Source organism: Hippopotamus amphibius, chromosome 4, assembly GCF_030028045.1.
Source record: "Hippopotamus amphibius kiboko isolate mHipAmp2 chromosome 4, mHipAmp2.hap2, whole genome shotgun sequence".
Lineage (NCBI taxonomy): Eukaryota > Metazoa > Chordata > Mammalia > Artiodactyla > Hippopotamidae > Hippopotamus > Hippopotamus amphibius.
Window position 1 is genome coordinate 100,660,009 of NC_080189.1, and position 16,226 is coordinate 100,676,234.

General features: G+C 39.0%; 1 protein-coding gene across 1 annotated transcript; it reads right to left on the bottom strand.

The window, feature by feature from the left end:
• Positions 1-12,253: 12,253 nt before the first annotated feature.
• On the bottom strand, positions 12,254-12,547 carry LOC130852506 (mitochondrial import inner membrane translocase subunit Tim8 A-like). Its single transcript, XM_057733574.1, has one exon. The coding sequence runs from the start codon at positions 12,545-12,547 to the stop codon at positions 12,254-12,256; it is 294 nt and encodes a 97-aa protein (XP_057589557.1).
• Between the last annotated feature and the right edge of the window lie 3,679 nt (positions 12,548-16,226).

Here is a 16,226-nt window from a genome sequence, read left to right on the forward strand (position 1 = left end):
TTCCAAAAAATGAAGCATAGAATTACCATATGATGCAGCAATTCCATGTCTGGGTATATACCCCAAAAAATTGAAAGCAAAGACTCAAATAGATATTTGTACACCCGTGTTTCTAGCAACATTATTCATAAGAGCCAACAGGTGGAAACAACCCGAATGCCCACTGGTGGGTGAATGAAGAATAAAAGATGATGTACACACACAATGGAATATTATACAGACTTAAAAAGGAGCGTAATCCAGACGTGCTACAGCATTTGCTAAGTGAAATAAGCCAGACACAAAAGGACAACTATTATATGATTCCACTTATATGAGACACCTAGAGCAGACAAATTCATAGAGAAAGTAGAATTGTGGTTTCTGGGGGCTGGGAGAGGAGTAAATGAGGAGTTATTGTTTAATGGGGTACAGAGTTTCAGTTTGGGGTGATGAAAGAATTCTGAAGATGAATAGTGGTGATGGCTGTACAACAGTGTGAATGTACTTAATGCCACTGGATTGTACACTTACGCATGGTTAAGATGGTAAATTTACGTCTATTTCACTTTATCACAATAAAAAAATGAAAGGAATCCTTCCAGTATTTGGGAGCAAATCCTAGAAACCTACTGTATTTGATAACTTATGCCTCTGCTGAATAGTACTAACGTCTTTATCCTTTTTTAAAGATTTGTTTATTATTTATTTGTTTATACATTTTTGGCTTCGTTGGGTCTTTGTAGCTGTGTGCGGGAGTTTTCTAGTTTTGGCAAGTGGGGGCTAGTCTTTGTTGTGGTGCTTAGGCTTCTCAGTGCAGTGGCTTCTCTTGTTAGAGCATGGGCTCTAGGCTCATGGGCTTCAGTAGTTGGTGTACGTGGGCTCAGTAGCTGTGGCAGTCAGGCTTAGTTGCTCAGCAGCATGTGGGATCTTCCCGGACCAGGGCTTGAACCTATGTCCCCTGCGTTGGCAGATGGATTCTTAGCCACTGTACTACCAGGGAAGTCCCCAGCAATGTCTTTAAAAAGATGACTTCCTCCACTTGTTTTCATTGACATACATCTTCATTCTTTCACTTTGATTCATCAGCACAAACCAAATTAACAACCAACATTCATTGTTGAAACCATCCTTTTCCTGGCAATATGAATAATTTATTTACAGATCAGACAGTAATCTAGCATTTATTTATCATCTGATTTTGTTATGTTGTTCCTCAGCAGTAGAAGTATAGGTTGCATTTTGCAAGAAATAGCAAGTCACACTGAAGGTGTAGGATAGGGAATTAAAATAAAGAATATATATCTTTTATTATTATTTATAAATTATGTGGGCTTTTCCTTTGGATCAGTAAAAATTATACTAAACAGATGTACATATATACTTGCCTACAGTTTCTTTTTAGAGGGCTGGTTGTAAAATATTTTCCACACACCACTGCTTTGGGCCCTAAAAAGACTTTTCCAAAAACATACATTACAATAGACATCTGTAAAAGATTCATTTCTCTGTAAGGTGGTTAAGATATGCACTCTGGAGTTCAGCTCTGCCATTCGAGCTGGGTGACTTATCTGTTCCAAGCTTCAATTTTCTCATCTGCAAAACAGAAATAATGAATACGGTACTAGTTTGTACAGTTACTAAGAGGACTAAATGTAAATATTTATGTGTATGTAATATATATAAAATTCATTGGATTATGCCTGACACATAGGATGTTCTTACCAGATGCTAATTATTATTATTATTATTCTGTTCCAATAGTTTGTGTTTTCTACTCATTTGGAAATTATCACAAAATAATTTAATCATAATGTATATATTGGCATCCTGCTGAGGAAATCACTCAACCTGATTTTGAATTTCTGTACCAGAATTTTTTGATCACACAACCCATTATTAAAAAATTTGAATACAATCCCATAATGTGACTGTTTTTTTATAAACTACATGCATATACTACTGAATTACATACATTATAAACAAAATAGAATTTAAAAGAGACAAAGTTTGAATTATGTTTTAGATTATTTAAAATGTGTATATTTCCTAACAATAAATAGCAACCTTTTCACTTTCATCCCTGTTGCAGGTAGTATTTTCCCAAAGCAGCCACACCAGTGCAGCCCATCCCATGCATCTTCAGTTGTATTATTGACACTCCTTCCAGGAGAAATTTTGTCTGTGTTCCCCTCTGTTGAATCTGGTGGGACTCTGACTACTGCATAACTTTCAAGGCTAGATTATAAAAGGTCATAGAGCTTCTACCTGACCCCCTCTCTCTCAAAAGACATATGTTTTAGAAGTTCTCAGGTGACATTTAAAAGGTCAGTTACCCTGAAGCATACATGGATAGGCCACATAAAGATATAGAGAGATACCCTAAAAGCCGCAGCTACTCTAGCCCCCAACATCATCCATCAGAGATATAAATGGGTGAGCCTCTAGATTATTCCAGTTCCCAGGCTTTGAGGAGCCGTAGTTGACATGGAGTGATGCAAAAATGAGTCTGTAGGGAGCCCCATCAAAATGCAGATTCAGGACTTCCTAGGTGGTGAAGTGGTTAAGATTCTGCCTGCCAATGCAGGGGACATGGGTTCAAGCCCTGCTCTGGGAAGATCCCACATGCTGAGGAACAACTAAGCCCTTGAGCCACAACTACTGAGCCTGAGCTCTGGAGCCCGTGAGCCACAACTATTGAGTCCATGTGCTGCAACTTCTGAAGCCCATGTGTCTAGGGTCCGTGCTCCACAACAAGAGAAGCAACCACAATGAGGAGCCCACACACCACAACAAAGAGTAGCCCCTGCTCGCTACAACTAGAGAAAGCCCATGTGCAGCAACGAACACCCAACACAGCCAATAAATAAATAAAATAAATACATTAATTAATTAATTTAAAAAAATGCAGATTCATAAGCAGAATGAACATTGCTATCAGACACTAAGTTTTGTTGTGATTTTCAATGCACCAATAGAAAACCAATGCATAAATAATAAATAATGCATAAAAATAAAACTATGTTTTTTATTGAGCGCAATGACTATACTTCACAAATTTTGAAACTCTTGACTTAAAATCATATGATATCAGGAGACAATTTCCAGAATGGTGGCATAAGGACCTCCATGGCAAACCCCCCCACCCCACCCCACCAGTAAAAATTAGAAAAGATACCCAACCACTTTAAATCTCTGGAATCACACACAGAAAAGGAAGAAGCATTTGTTTAAGAAAATCTACTTGGTAAGAATAGTGAAAGTCTGTGGCATTTGAGCTATGACTCACTCTTTCTTTCCTCACCCTAGCTCAGCAAAGTTGAAGCTCCACTCTGCAGAGGTGTAGCCAAGAACATAGTTCTCCTTTTTCCATCAGCTCCCAGTCAAGGGCTGTGGTCCCTCTACTCGAGGGGCAGGCCCCCAGCTCAGTGTTGCAGAGGCTGTATTTGAAGCAAGAGCAGTGAGAGGTCTGGGGATCTCTTCCTCTGCCTAACCCCTACTCACAGGACAGAAAGTGTCCAGGCATGGCAGGCCAGGAATACTGGGGCCCCCGTTGCCCTCACCTCAGCTCATAAGCCAGAGTCTGCATCCCAGGGGAGGAAAGTGGAGAAGTCCAGAGGCTGCTGCCTGAGCTCAGTGACCTGTTTGTGAAACAGAGCATCACTCTGAGAGAAGTGGGCCACTGAGCTGGTCCCTACCTCAAGAGCAGTGGTACAGAGGTTTTCCCCAGCAGGTATGTAGGTCATAAGAACACAGAGCTTTAAAGCTCTACCCAAGGGAACTAAGTATTTGGAACACAGTGTGGGGAAATTCACGCCTAAGGTGCTCTGGAAAACAGTGGAGGTAAGCAATGATGATAGGCAATGAAAAGGAGGCTGGTAGCTCCATAAGAGCAACAGGCTACAGTGTAAACAAGCTAGAAGTTTATCAGAGAAAGCCAGGGAAAGAGGCAGCGAAAAAGAGCCCTCCTGTGGTCAGAACAAACCTCGACAAGGGGCCTCAAAGATATGGATCAGAATAGGTAGCAATTTATGCCCCAAAACATTATTGAAAACAATAGAAAAATCAGCCAGCAATTAATGGAGGCTAAGAGCTGAATGTGAGACCAAGATAGGCAGAGAGTTTAATGTAATCACAGGGAAAGAGAAAGTCAAATGGAACAACCCTGCTAAATCCACTACTACTGCAGAGTAACTGCACATGCCCAAGGCTTCACCTTCTGACCGGTGGCATCACAAGTTGTACACTGCAGGGAAATATAATTCATTACATAGTTCAGCAAAGTCACTAAACAAATAAAAAATACAAACATTGACAAAGCAACAGCAAGCCTTACAAAGAGGGTGGGAGGGGTCAACATCCATTGTTGCTACAAGAGTGTGTCCAAAATGACCACTTTTAAACAAAAAATCACAAGATTTCCAAATGAAAAGGAAAACGTGATCCATATACAAGAAAAAAGCAGGCAATATAAACTGCTTTTGAGAGAGTACTGATTTCAAACTTAGTAGACAAAGACTTCAAAGAAGCAGTAAAGACTTCAAAGAACTGAAATAAACAATGCTTAAAGAAATAAAGGAAGTTATAATAGCAGTGTCTCATCAAATAAAGAATAACAATTAGAGATAAATTATAAAAAAGAACCAAATGAAAATTCTGAACTTGAAAAATGCAATATGTAAAGTAAAAATTTCACTCAATGGGCTCAGCAGTAGATTCAAGCTGTCAGAACAAAGAATCACTGAATTTAAAGATAAAGTGAGAGTGATCATGCAATCTGAGCAAAAACAACAAAAGAAAAAAAAAAGATGCACAGAGCTTAGAGAAGTGGGATACCATAAACTACGGCAACACGTGTGTAATGGGAATAGAGAGGTAGTGGAAAGATAGAAAGGAGTATAAAAATATTTAAAAAAATAATGTCTGAAAGCTCAAAATTTGAGGAAAAATATGAATCTAAAATCCATTCAACTGCAAGTCATATAAAATCAATGAGATTCACATGCAGACTCATCATAGTGTAAAAGACAGAGACAAACTCTTGAAAGCAGCAACATTCATGATTTTGGAACCCTAATAAAATGAACAGCTGACTGCTCACTAGAAACAATGGAGGCCAGAAGGCAATGGCATGGCATTTTCAAATTCCTAAAAGAAAAATGTCAACCAAGAATCTTATATGCACCAAAACCATATTTCAGAAGTGAGGGTAAAATAAAAATGTTTCAAGATACACAAAATTTTAGAAAATGTATTGCTAGCAGACCCACTGTGCAAGAAATACTAAAATAAGTTTTTCAGACCTAGAGAAAGTGACCCCATACAGGAACTCAAATCTATGCAAAGAAATGAACAGTACCAGTAAAGATTATTATGTAATTGTGAAAGGCAGCATAAATGCATATTTCATCACTTAACTTTTATAAAAATCAACTGTATAAAACAATACACACACATTTGTATCATTGGGCCCATAACATATGGAAATGTAATATATTTGACAATACCAGCATGACAGAGGTGAGTGGGAGCAAAGCTATATTTGAGTTAGGAAATGACAGCAGAGAACAACTCAAATCTACAAGAAGAAGAGAACAAGAAATAGCAAAAGGGAAGGTTAATAAACAAATATTAGAAATATATTTTTTCTTTCCTTTATTGTCAACTTTAAAAATAACAGTTATATAATTAATAATTTTAACAATCTGTTGCAAATTTTATAACATATATAGAGGTTTTAAAAAAAGAAGAGGGAAAAGAGGTAAATAAATACCATTTCTATGTCTCACTGGAATTAAGTTAGTATAAATCTGAAGTACATTCTGACAAATTAATATATATATGGTAAGCCCAGAATACATAAAGTAACAAAATAAATAAAAATATTATAAAAGGAATTAAATTTATACAAGTTTATTAAAGGAATTAAAAGTTACACTACAGGGACTTCCTTGGTGGTCCAGTAGTTAAGACTCTGTGCTTCCAATGCAGGGGGTGTGGGTTTGATCCCTGGTGAGGGAAATAAGATCCCACATGCCCCACAGCAGGGCAAGGAAGGGGGGGGAAGTTACACTAGAAAACTTGATGTAAAAAAATCAGTAAATGAGGAAAAGTGGAACAAAAATGACAAGATACATATAGAAAATAAAATGTGAAATGTCTGACATATTTCTAACTATATCAATAATAACATTAAGTGTGAATAGATTAAATACTCCAATCAAAAGGCAGAGATAGGCAGTGTGGATAAAAGAAAACAAGATCCAATTTTATTGTCTACAGGAAACACACTTTAAATTCAAAGATGCAATTTGATTTGAAAATACATATAACCAACAAACATAAGAAAGCTGGAGTGGTTATACTAATACGAGAAAAAATACTAGACATACAGAGATTTTTTTTTTAACTCTTATTGAGACACAATTGACATTCAATAAACTGCATATATTTAGTGTACAATTTGATATTTTTTTTTAGTAATGTATATATGACAATCCCAAGAGACATTTTATACATATTAAAATGTTATAAATTTTATAAAAGGGCCAGTCCATCAGAAAGATAATTATAAACATACATGCACCTAACAATAGAGTACCAAAATAAATAAAACAAAATTGATAACAGAATTGATAAGAGAAATCAGCAATCAATAATAATAGTTGAGGACTTTAATACTTCACTTTTAATAATTGATAAAACAATTAGACAGAAGAACAGCAAGGAAACAGAAGACTTCAAGTCACCTACTAGACCAGACATCTGTAGAACACACCACTCGACAACAGTAGAATACACATTTTTTGCAAGTACACATGGAATGTTCTCCAGGATATACTCATGTGCTAGGTCATAAAACAATCCCCAGTAGAATTAAAAAGAATGAAATAAAGCAAGGTATGTTTTTTGACCACAATAAAATAAAATTCAACATAAGAAATAAATAAATTTGGAAAATTCACGAATATGTGGATATGAAACAAGCACAGCTAAATATCCAAAGAGGAGAGCAGAAAGGAAATTTAAAAATACTGTACTTTGAGATGGCTAAAAATGAAGACAAAATATCAGAACTATGGAATGCAGCTGAAACAGTACATAGGACAAAATTTATGGCTGTAAATGCCTACATCAAAAAGATCTCAATTCAACGATCTAATCTTCCACCTTAAGACACTGAAAAAAGGACAGCCATCTGAAGCCAATGTAAACAGAAGGAAAAGAAATAGCAAGAAGATTAAAGTTGAAATTTACTATTTTGAAAATGGAAAACAATAGAGAAATTTTAAAAAAAAGTGCAATTGGTTCATGAAAAAGATCAACACTAATTACAAATCTTATATATATAAAAGGTGATTCTAGTATATGGCAAACACATTAACCACCTCTTCCTTAATAAAAATTTATGAATCAAATACGTCATGCACTAGAATCATCTTTTAGATGGAGCTTTGCATTTTTGAAAATTGATAAAGGAAGCACTATTCAAAATGGAGACAGGAGGCCCTGAGGGGGGACTCTCACACAGGTACCACCATGTGGCTTGCAAACCAGCAGAAAGAATGAGGATAGGAAGGGCTGTGTGCGTAAAATTCCTTGTGTAAAATTCTCATTTCAAATTCTTGTCCATGATGATAAAAATGTAATATTTCTTGTGGTATCAGGAGGATATTTTTCACAGGGGAATTTCACCTCCTGCTTTTAAGAAAAGGAAGGAAGAGCCCTCCCTGCCCCAGCAACAATGCAGTAGCCACCCTTACAGCCCAGGAGAAACCGCCACAGCCTTGAACTCTCATTCTCCTCCAGTGAACTTTTATTCAATGCAACCCTCTGCAGGTTCCTCCTAAATCCTAAAAAAGCTGACCTTCCCTTTGTCTCTTTGGACTTGCCTTTGACTTCCTGTAGCTTGCATGTCCCTAATTGCAGTTCTCTGCAATTTCCAAATCGACTCATCTTGCCTTCTTAAAAACAACAACAAAAAACCTCCAAAAACTAAAAATTAAAAACACCACCAAAACAATCCTGTTATTTCATTTTTAAGGTTGACATTCAAATGTCTTTATTTGTTCAACAGAAATATTTTCTGTGTCATCATTTGTATCTAAAAACAACCTTTTATGTAGATGCTTAAAATACCATATCCGTGAATAATACATTCTGTATGGCTGAATATTTAAGTTGTTTCTAATGATTCGTTACTATAAATAATGCTGTAATGAAGATCTTGGTACATAGACTTTGCCACTTTCTAATTATCAAGCTTTTCTCAGCTTACAGCTTTAGATTGGAGAAGAATCACCAACTTGCTGTCTATGTGACCACAAAACATATCACCTTACAAGCCCCAAAGTAGCTTTCCTGCTTAGTTTCATTTCATCTGAACCAAGAGAGTGGAATGTACTGATCTCATGCTGGCTAACTTGAAAAGCTGTCTGCCTAGAAGGGAAGGTTGTCCAAGATCGACACCTCTGTCCAGGCCAAAGTCAGCTCTGCAGTCCAGTCTGTGGTTCTGGTCAGTTCTAATACATGTGCAAAAAAAAAAAAAAAAAAATCTCTCACCAAACTGCAAGGAGCATTCAAACACAAAAAATGTTCTAAGATTAAATCATAGAGCTGTATTTTTACTAACAATATCATTTGATAGCATGTAAAATATGTATTCTTATAAATAAGGGAAAACCAAAAATATAAATGGCTTTTTTCCTAGGGTGGAAGAATCATAAAACATTAGAAATAGTATGATAATATTACTTCTAATAGACATGTTATATATTACCTTATGTGCTATTATTTAATGGTAAATTAATTTTCTTTTTTTAATAGAAAGCAATATGATAGTCTCTTTTTTTTTTCTGTTGCAGCTACTGGTTGATGAATACTTCCGTCATCCAAGAGCAGCCTCTTAGTTTAAAGGAAACCACATATTAACTTTTAATGATACATGGTTTACATTTAACGATACAGGCCAGGCTTGTCTCCATGCTGTGGTTCTAGCAGCTGTGTGTACAGAATCAATTAGTCATTTGTCAATGGTAGGGCAATTAGGTCACTGCAGCTTCTAATTCAGTCCCTCTCCTGCTGTCAGAGCTTTGCTGTCCTCAAAATATTTGCAATAGACCTTGAAACCCACCTTATGTGACTGAAACCCAAGAGGCCTGAATTTATCAGTAAACAAAAAAAGAAATTCCATATTGTGACTGGAAGCAATGTCCTGATTCACATTTGATGACTCACTTGAAGAACGTGTTGCATTCCCACCCACCCATCAGACGTATATAAAATGAACATTGTGCTTATATTTGGATCTCCTTCAGAATTTATCATTTTGAGCCTCTATCTGCCCTGTTCGCTGAAGAAAGCCATGTGGTGTGGGGAATGTGGTTGAAGAATGAACTCAGAATTGAACAGGTCTGATGCTTGGCTTGGAAAGGGGAAGCTGGGAGCCTTGTGAATAACCTCACCTCGTTGGACCTCAATTATTTCACCCAGAAAAAAAGCTAGTCATACTAGATGGCCTCCAAGAGTGGAGGATTTTAAGCTGACTAGTTTTTGTAAAGAATGAGATCCATGAATCCACAAAGCTCTCTTCTTACCATCAGCCCCGCAGTCAGCTCTGTGGAAGGTGTACACCCTCTGCTCTGAGGTGAGCCGGGGGAAAGGGAGTGACAGGCTCATAAGGGAACTACTGCAAAAACAGCCTAGAGTACAGGTCCCAACAACACAGGATTAATAACTACGTCCTTATACACAAAGGAAAGGGTTTGTTTGTTTGTCTGAAACACTGCCTTAATGGAATCTGTTTTCCTTTTGTATTAAAGATGGGAGAAACGAGCCTCAAAGATAAACCCAGAATAAATTTACTTCAAGAATACATTTAAATACATTCAACTTGAAAGAAGAAAGAAGAGGGTTTTGTCCTACTAGATATTGACATAGCATTAAAGCACAGCAGAACTGGCAAAAGAACAGACAAATAGACCAAGGCAATTTAATAGAGACCTGGGAGAAAGGCAGTTGCATAAATGGGGACTTTACATGCCATAAATCAAATAGGGAAGAATGGACTGTTTCACAGATTCCATTGGGAAAACTGGCTCACTCTATGGAGAAAAACAAAACTAAATCATTCCTTGACACCAGATGAAGTAAAGACCAAGCACTAAAGGTAAAATTACAAAGTCAACAGAGAAAAAATCTAGAAGGATATCCTTTCAACTAGGGACAGGAAAAGTCTTCTTGAACAAAATTTTAAAAGGCAGACTCAAAGGCAAACACAGTGGTGATGTTTTGACAGACAAATTATAGATTTTCATTCCGTGAAAGGTAACTCTGGATAATTAAAACATGACAGAATGAGAAAAGATATTTATAATATCTAAAAGTGACATGCAACTGCAGGTTTCTGGTCCAACATATAAAGACGTTGGAAGTCATAACTCCCATCCACAGGACAAGAGAAAGAACTTAAATAAAAATCAGCTTTTCTCAGATCTCTCAGAGAACTGATGACACAGGGCAAACTAGTATGCCCCAAACTGGAGAGAGCCAGGCAGATACAGTGAATCACATCTTACTGGGAGCAAATGTGCTGTTGGAAAGACCAGCTGGAAGACAGGAGCTTAAACCTGGCCCAGTTTGCGAGATAAGAACTCTTAGAGACCCAGCTGTAATTTTACCTCCAGAAGCCCCACCAGGTTCTCAGAGTAAAGATAGGAAAAAAAAAAAAGAAAGAAAAGAAACCTCATGTTTCTGGCAGTGGGAGAGGAAAAGTTACCGTTTTGAAATACACCCAGAGCATTCCGTTCTCCTTAATAAAGACCTGCCCTCAAGAAAAACTATTTTGACAGAGTCTAAACAAGTTGGGTTTTTACCAGAGCCTAATCAAGGGGGGCTGCGGGGGAGGGAAATACCCAACTCCAGCCTTCTGCCGCTTTCCGAATTTGGATGGAAAATACCCAATTCTACCTCTTTCTAGCCTTCCTGTCTCACTTATGGTCTGAAGGGTGGGACAGGGGCAGGAAGCTGAGAGTCACTTGTGAAGGTCACAGCCCTGGAGCAGAGACTTACTGAAAGACTGAGATGGGATAACAGAATTCTAGAAAGCCCCCTGCCCCAAGGTGGTCACATCAGTAGCTCTCCAGTATAATAACAGTGGTTTACAACTGAAATAGCTCAAGGCTCAGGCTCTATTTAAGAAGGAGTATCTAGGAAAACACAAATACAGGTGAGACAGTTTTTTTGCTAAAAAGTCTCAAAGAAAATTTAAGCTTTTGACCTCTACAAACATTAAACACTGTCTACCTCCTACCTGGATAAATATAAAACCTCACATTGAAGGCCTGTTAACTTCAGTTCCTTTTTTTTTTTTTTCTTCTTGTAGAAACTTTTATTTCAGTGATTAAAAAAGCACAGTACGTGGAAACGATACTGACTTACATTAGGCATGCACCTCTACCTGAAACTGCTGTCAGTATGGACAGGCCTTAATCTTTATAACTTATTTTTTTCATTTAGGCACATCTTTAAATTTTTTTTGGACTCTGATATACAGGGTAAGTTAACTTCTTCCTTGTGGCAGTTTAATATGAGAATTATGTAGACTGGCTAGATTCCTTTAACTAAAGGCCTCTAGACTTTCAGGCTACCTGTACTAGCTTGAGACTGTACTTTATATAGATATTTAAGTGAATCACAGTATAAGGGAGGGAGATAACCTAGAAAGGTGAAATACACTGTATGACTATTCTATACATTTTTTCCAGCACTGATAGTCAAACACTAGATAAGGAGGCCTACAGTTAAGTACCAAATCACCCTTTCCCCCACTGCTGCCCTTCCTGAGAGACACAAAGGTGTATATCGATCTCCCCAGAAACGTGAAATGAATCCACACAAATAACAGATTATACCTATGTGGTCCCACTATCAAATTGTAGAGCAGTCCCACTATTAAAATGATAGGAAGCAGTTAATGGGACTATGAGAAAAGCATCATCCCACATACAGTAATATACATCTAGTAGAGTTTTCCATTCATCTGTCAATTGTTTTCACAAGATTAGCATTAAAAAACACAACCCCAAACACATTTGACCCTCAAACCACCCCCCACCACACGCAAAAATTGGTCTTTGTTCATCCTCAGATGACAGGATGTCCCAAGAGTGACAAAGGAGGGAGCCAACACCCCCAGAGCCTTTTCTTCAACCATCCCATCGACGGCCCTCCATTTCTTGAACTACCTTCCTTTTCCAAAGAGGTAATGCTGAGGTCAGTCAGAAAGGCTTTCTGAGAAGACTGGCTTGGATTTCTGGGTCTGTTCCAGTCGATTCAAGATGAATTGGCTTGTATCAATGAAGCGCTCAATGCAGTTAGCAAAACAGGCCTCGGCCCGACTGTCCAACTTTGGCCCAGGCTTGTCCATGCACTTTTCCCAACAAAGTTCCGTCATCTGGTGCACCAGCTGCTGGAAGCGCTGCTTCTGAGTCTCCACCTCGATAAAATGCTGCAGCTGCGGGTCGACCGAGCCCAAACCCGCTGCGGAGGAAGAGGAAGAGGAATCCATCCCGGCGCGGCCACGCGCGCGGAGAGGAACTCCGCACCAACTCACCGACATGCACATGTCTCCACCGCGGAAGCGGAACCACAACCTAACCTCAGTTCCTTTTACCCACCTTTTTTCATGTCCTGCTTTCAACAAAAATTACACAGCATGATAAAAGGAAAAAATACAATCCAAAGAGGCAAAGAATTCCAGATTCAGATATGGCAGAGAGAGGGATTTTGGAATAATTAGACAGAGAATTTAAAATAACCATGATTAATACGTTAAGAACAATGATGGGAAAATGGTTCACATACGAGAAGAGGTGAGTAATGTAATTAAAGAGAATGCAAACTTTTAGAAAGAATTAAAAGAAAATATGAGAATTAGAAACACTGAAGCAGAAATGAAGACTGCCTTTTGTGGGCTCACCAGCAGACTGGACACATCTGAGGAAAGAATCAGTGCAACAGAAACTTTCCAAATGGAAAAGCAAAGAGAAAAAACAAAACAAAACAAAAAACAAACCACCACCACGACCACCACCACCAACAAAAACACAACAGAATATCCAAGGACTATGGGATAATTACGGAAGGTGTAAAGGTGAAACACAATTGCTATCTAGAATGCAAAAGAAAATCCTGCCAAGCAGTAAAAACAGCAATAATAATAAAACATTAATCTCTATTTTCAAGGAATCAGTAAGTTCTAGAAACCAGAAACAGAAGAGGAAAATAAAGCCAAGCGAGGATATGAAGAGATGCTCCAATTTATTTGAAATCATTAAAACAAATTTAAAAAAATGAGATATCACTTAATACTTCTAGATTGGCAAAAATTGGAATGTTGCATAATGCCAAGTGTTGGCAGAGATGTGGGGGTTTGGGAACGTCCATGAACAAGTGAGTGGAGGGTAGACTGGTACCCACCTGGGGACCACCTGCTAAGGCAGGTGAAGAATGAGTACCTTATGTATACTGTGTGTGTCTGCCTATACATTCCAAAGAGTTGACTGCAAAAGGATACAAGTTAGATGTGTGCAGAGTTCATTGTGATAGTGAAGTTGGAAAGAAGGGTGCAGGGCACAACCTTTAAAAGAATGACATAGCCTTGGGTATGACATAAACTGGTTAGAAACAAGGTCCAAGATAGCAGAAGATTCAACTTCCAGTAGACCTTGAGCCTCGTATGCACTCATTGTAATAGATTAGCATCTAAACGACATACCCACAGGTGCCATGACAGTTCCAAGGCCAACCATAAAAGGCCAAAAAGTGGGTGGTGGCCCAATTCCTGGAAATCCCCACCCCTTCTGTGAAATAGTTGGAATAATCGTCCCATTCATTAGCCAATGAAATTACCCAGCCCATTAAAAACTAAGCATGCCATATTTTGGGGCTTTTTGTCTTCTGAGATGGTCCACACTCTGTGGAGTGTGTTTCTCCCAGGGCTGCTCTCGCCTTCTGAGACAGATCACATTCTGTCTATGGAATGTATATCTCTAAATAAATCCACTTCTTACCTATTGCTTTGTCTCTCACTGAATTCTTTCTGCACTGAGACATAAAGAACCCGAACTTCAGTCGGTCCTGAGACCAGGTATGTGATTTTAATTAAAAGACAGTGGGTTCAAGTCCCAGTCTGGGTTGTGCAGTGTCAATGGCAGGAAGTAGGAGTCAACCTGGGTGACATGACCAAAAAGTAGACAGGAAAACTGCTATCTGTGCCAGGAGAGTCAAGTGTGAAACACAGTGAAATATAGCACAGTAACATTTGGCTCAATTAAACATCATAAGTCCCCCCAAAATACACGTCTTGTAAGAATACACACCAATGAAAATGTATATGTTAAATAAATTAGGATGGTTGATCGTGGGGAAAGTGGCAGCTGGCAGTGAAGGATGGAGATAAAAGAAAATTCAAAAAACGCAAGAGAAGAGGACTTTCAAGGATCAATGATGTTAATGTGGACTAAGATGACCTCTCATCCCTCTGCATCTGTGTTAAGGAAAAAAGAAAAGCTAACAAAAGTTCACACTCAAGGCCACTGAGTGTAGGGAAAGCCTGTACAAGGGACGGGGCCCTGTGGTCTGGAAGGGAGCTCGGCCGCCTAAGTGGGGCAACTCATCCCCACCGCCCCCTTTATTTATTTATTTATTTATTTAAACATTTAACAAATTTCAATGGATATTCATTTTATTTTTTTATTTATTTATTTAAAATGTATTATTTTTGGCTGCGTGGGGTCTTTGTTGCTGCATGCAGGCTTTCTCTAGTTGCAGCGAGCAGGGGATCCTCTTGTTGTGGAGCACAGGCTGCAGGTGCACAGGCTTCAGGAGTTGCAGCACACGGGCTCAGTAGTTGTGGCGCACGGGCTTAGTTGCTCCTCTGCATGTGGGATCTTCCCAGCCCAGAGATTGAACCCGTGTTTCCTGTGTTGGCAGGCAGATTCTTAACCACTGCGCCACCAGGGAAGTCTTCCCCCCCTTCTCTTAATGGACCAAACTTACTCATAGTGACCATTTGGGCCATTTTAATCTTGTCCAAAAAGACAAGATTAAAATTCTCTAAAAGTCAGCTATTAAAGGGATTCAGGTCAGTGCTATCCAAACTCCAAACATATAGCGATATTTCCTAGAACCTACTGTGTGTTGTCACAGGGATGTCCTGAAGGAACTTCCTATTCAAAAATCAAATGCTGTCTCAGCTCTCCTGAAGCTGCTTCTCCCCTGCGTATTGGGGGTGTGCTGTGACCACTGACGCACAACCCTTTCCGCCGACCATCATCTCCCTCTGCAGGTCACGGAAATCCACCCATCCTCTATCCTCACCGCCCATCCCTGTCACTGAGTTAGCCCTCAGAGACTCTTCTCTGGATAATTACAACGCATCCCTGTAGGCTTCCTAACCACACTTTACAAACCAGGTCTGCTCATTTCTGCTCCCTGGTTAAATGTCCTCACTGGGACTCCACTGCCTGTGGGCTATTCCCCACATCTGAAACATGTCAAAGGAGACTCTGTGACCGGATTCTGTCCCACCTCCATCACTGCATCAGATACAGGCTGGGGTGCTAGGTTCTGCTGTCCTCACAAATCTTAATGGGTTATAGAAACAAAAGTTTATTTCTCACTCACGCCACGTGTCCCTCATGAGACAGCTGCTGCTCTGATTCATGTCATCTTCACTCTGGAATGCAGGCTGTTGGGGCTGCCTCTCTGGATCCTTTCTGGTCAGAGAAAAATAGAGATCAGGGCAAATACACCATGGGCTGGCTGCTAAAGCTTCCCCCAGAAGTGCCTCGAGCCATTTCTGTTCACATTCCATGAGGTCGTCTGGCATTAGTGAGATAGGGAAGTACACCCATCCTCCAGGGAGGGGCTGCAGATATTTGAGATAAACAATAAGAGCCCATCACACACAGGTGATTTCCTTCTGATTGCAATCTCCTGCGGGTGCATACCTAGACATTCTTTAAGGCATATCTTAACTTTTCCTTCCTCTGCAGTTATAGCTCTGACTTTGCAGGTCGAGTTTATTGTTCCTGTAGTATTTGGGACATGCCTCTAACACTCACACTTTCATGTTTTGTGGTAGTTGCTTTTTCCATGTTTGTCTTCTCATTAGATTTTGAACTCTGTAAATGTAAGGATGCAGCCTTTACTATGTTCGTGTTTGGTGCATGTGTACTAAGGGT

Bases quoted from the DNA above. Each gene is read 5' to 3' on its own strand.
- LOC130852506 (XM_057733574.1), bottom strand. From the start codon at position 12,547: ATGGATTCCTCTTCCTCTTCCTCCGCAGCGGGTTTGGGCTCGGTCGAC.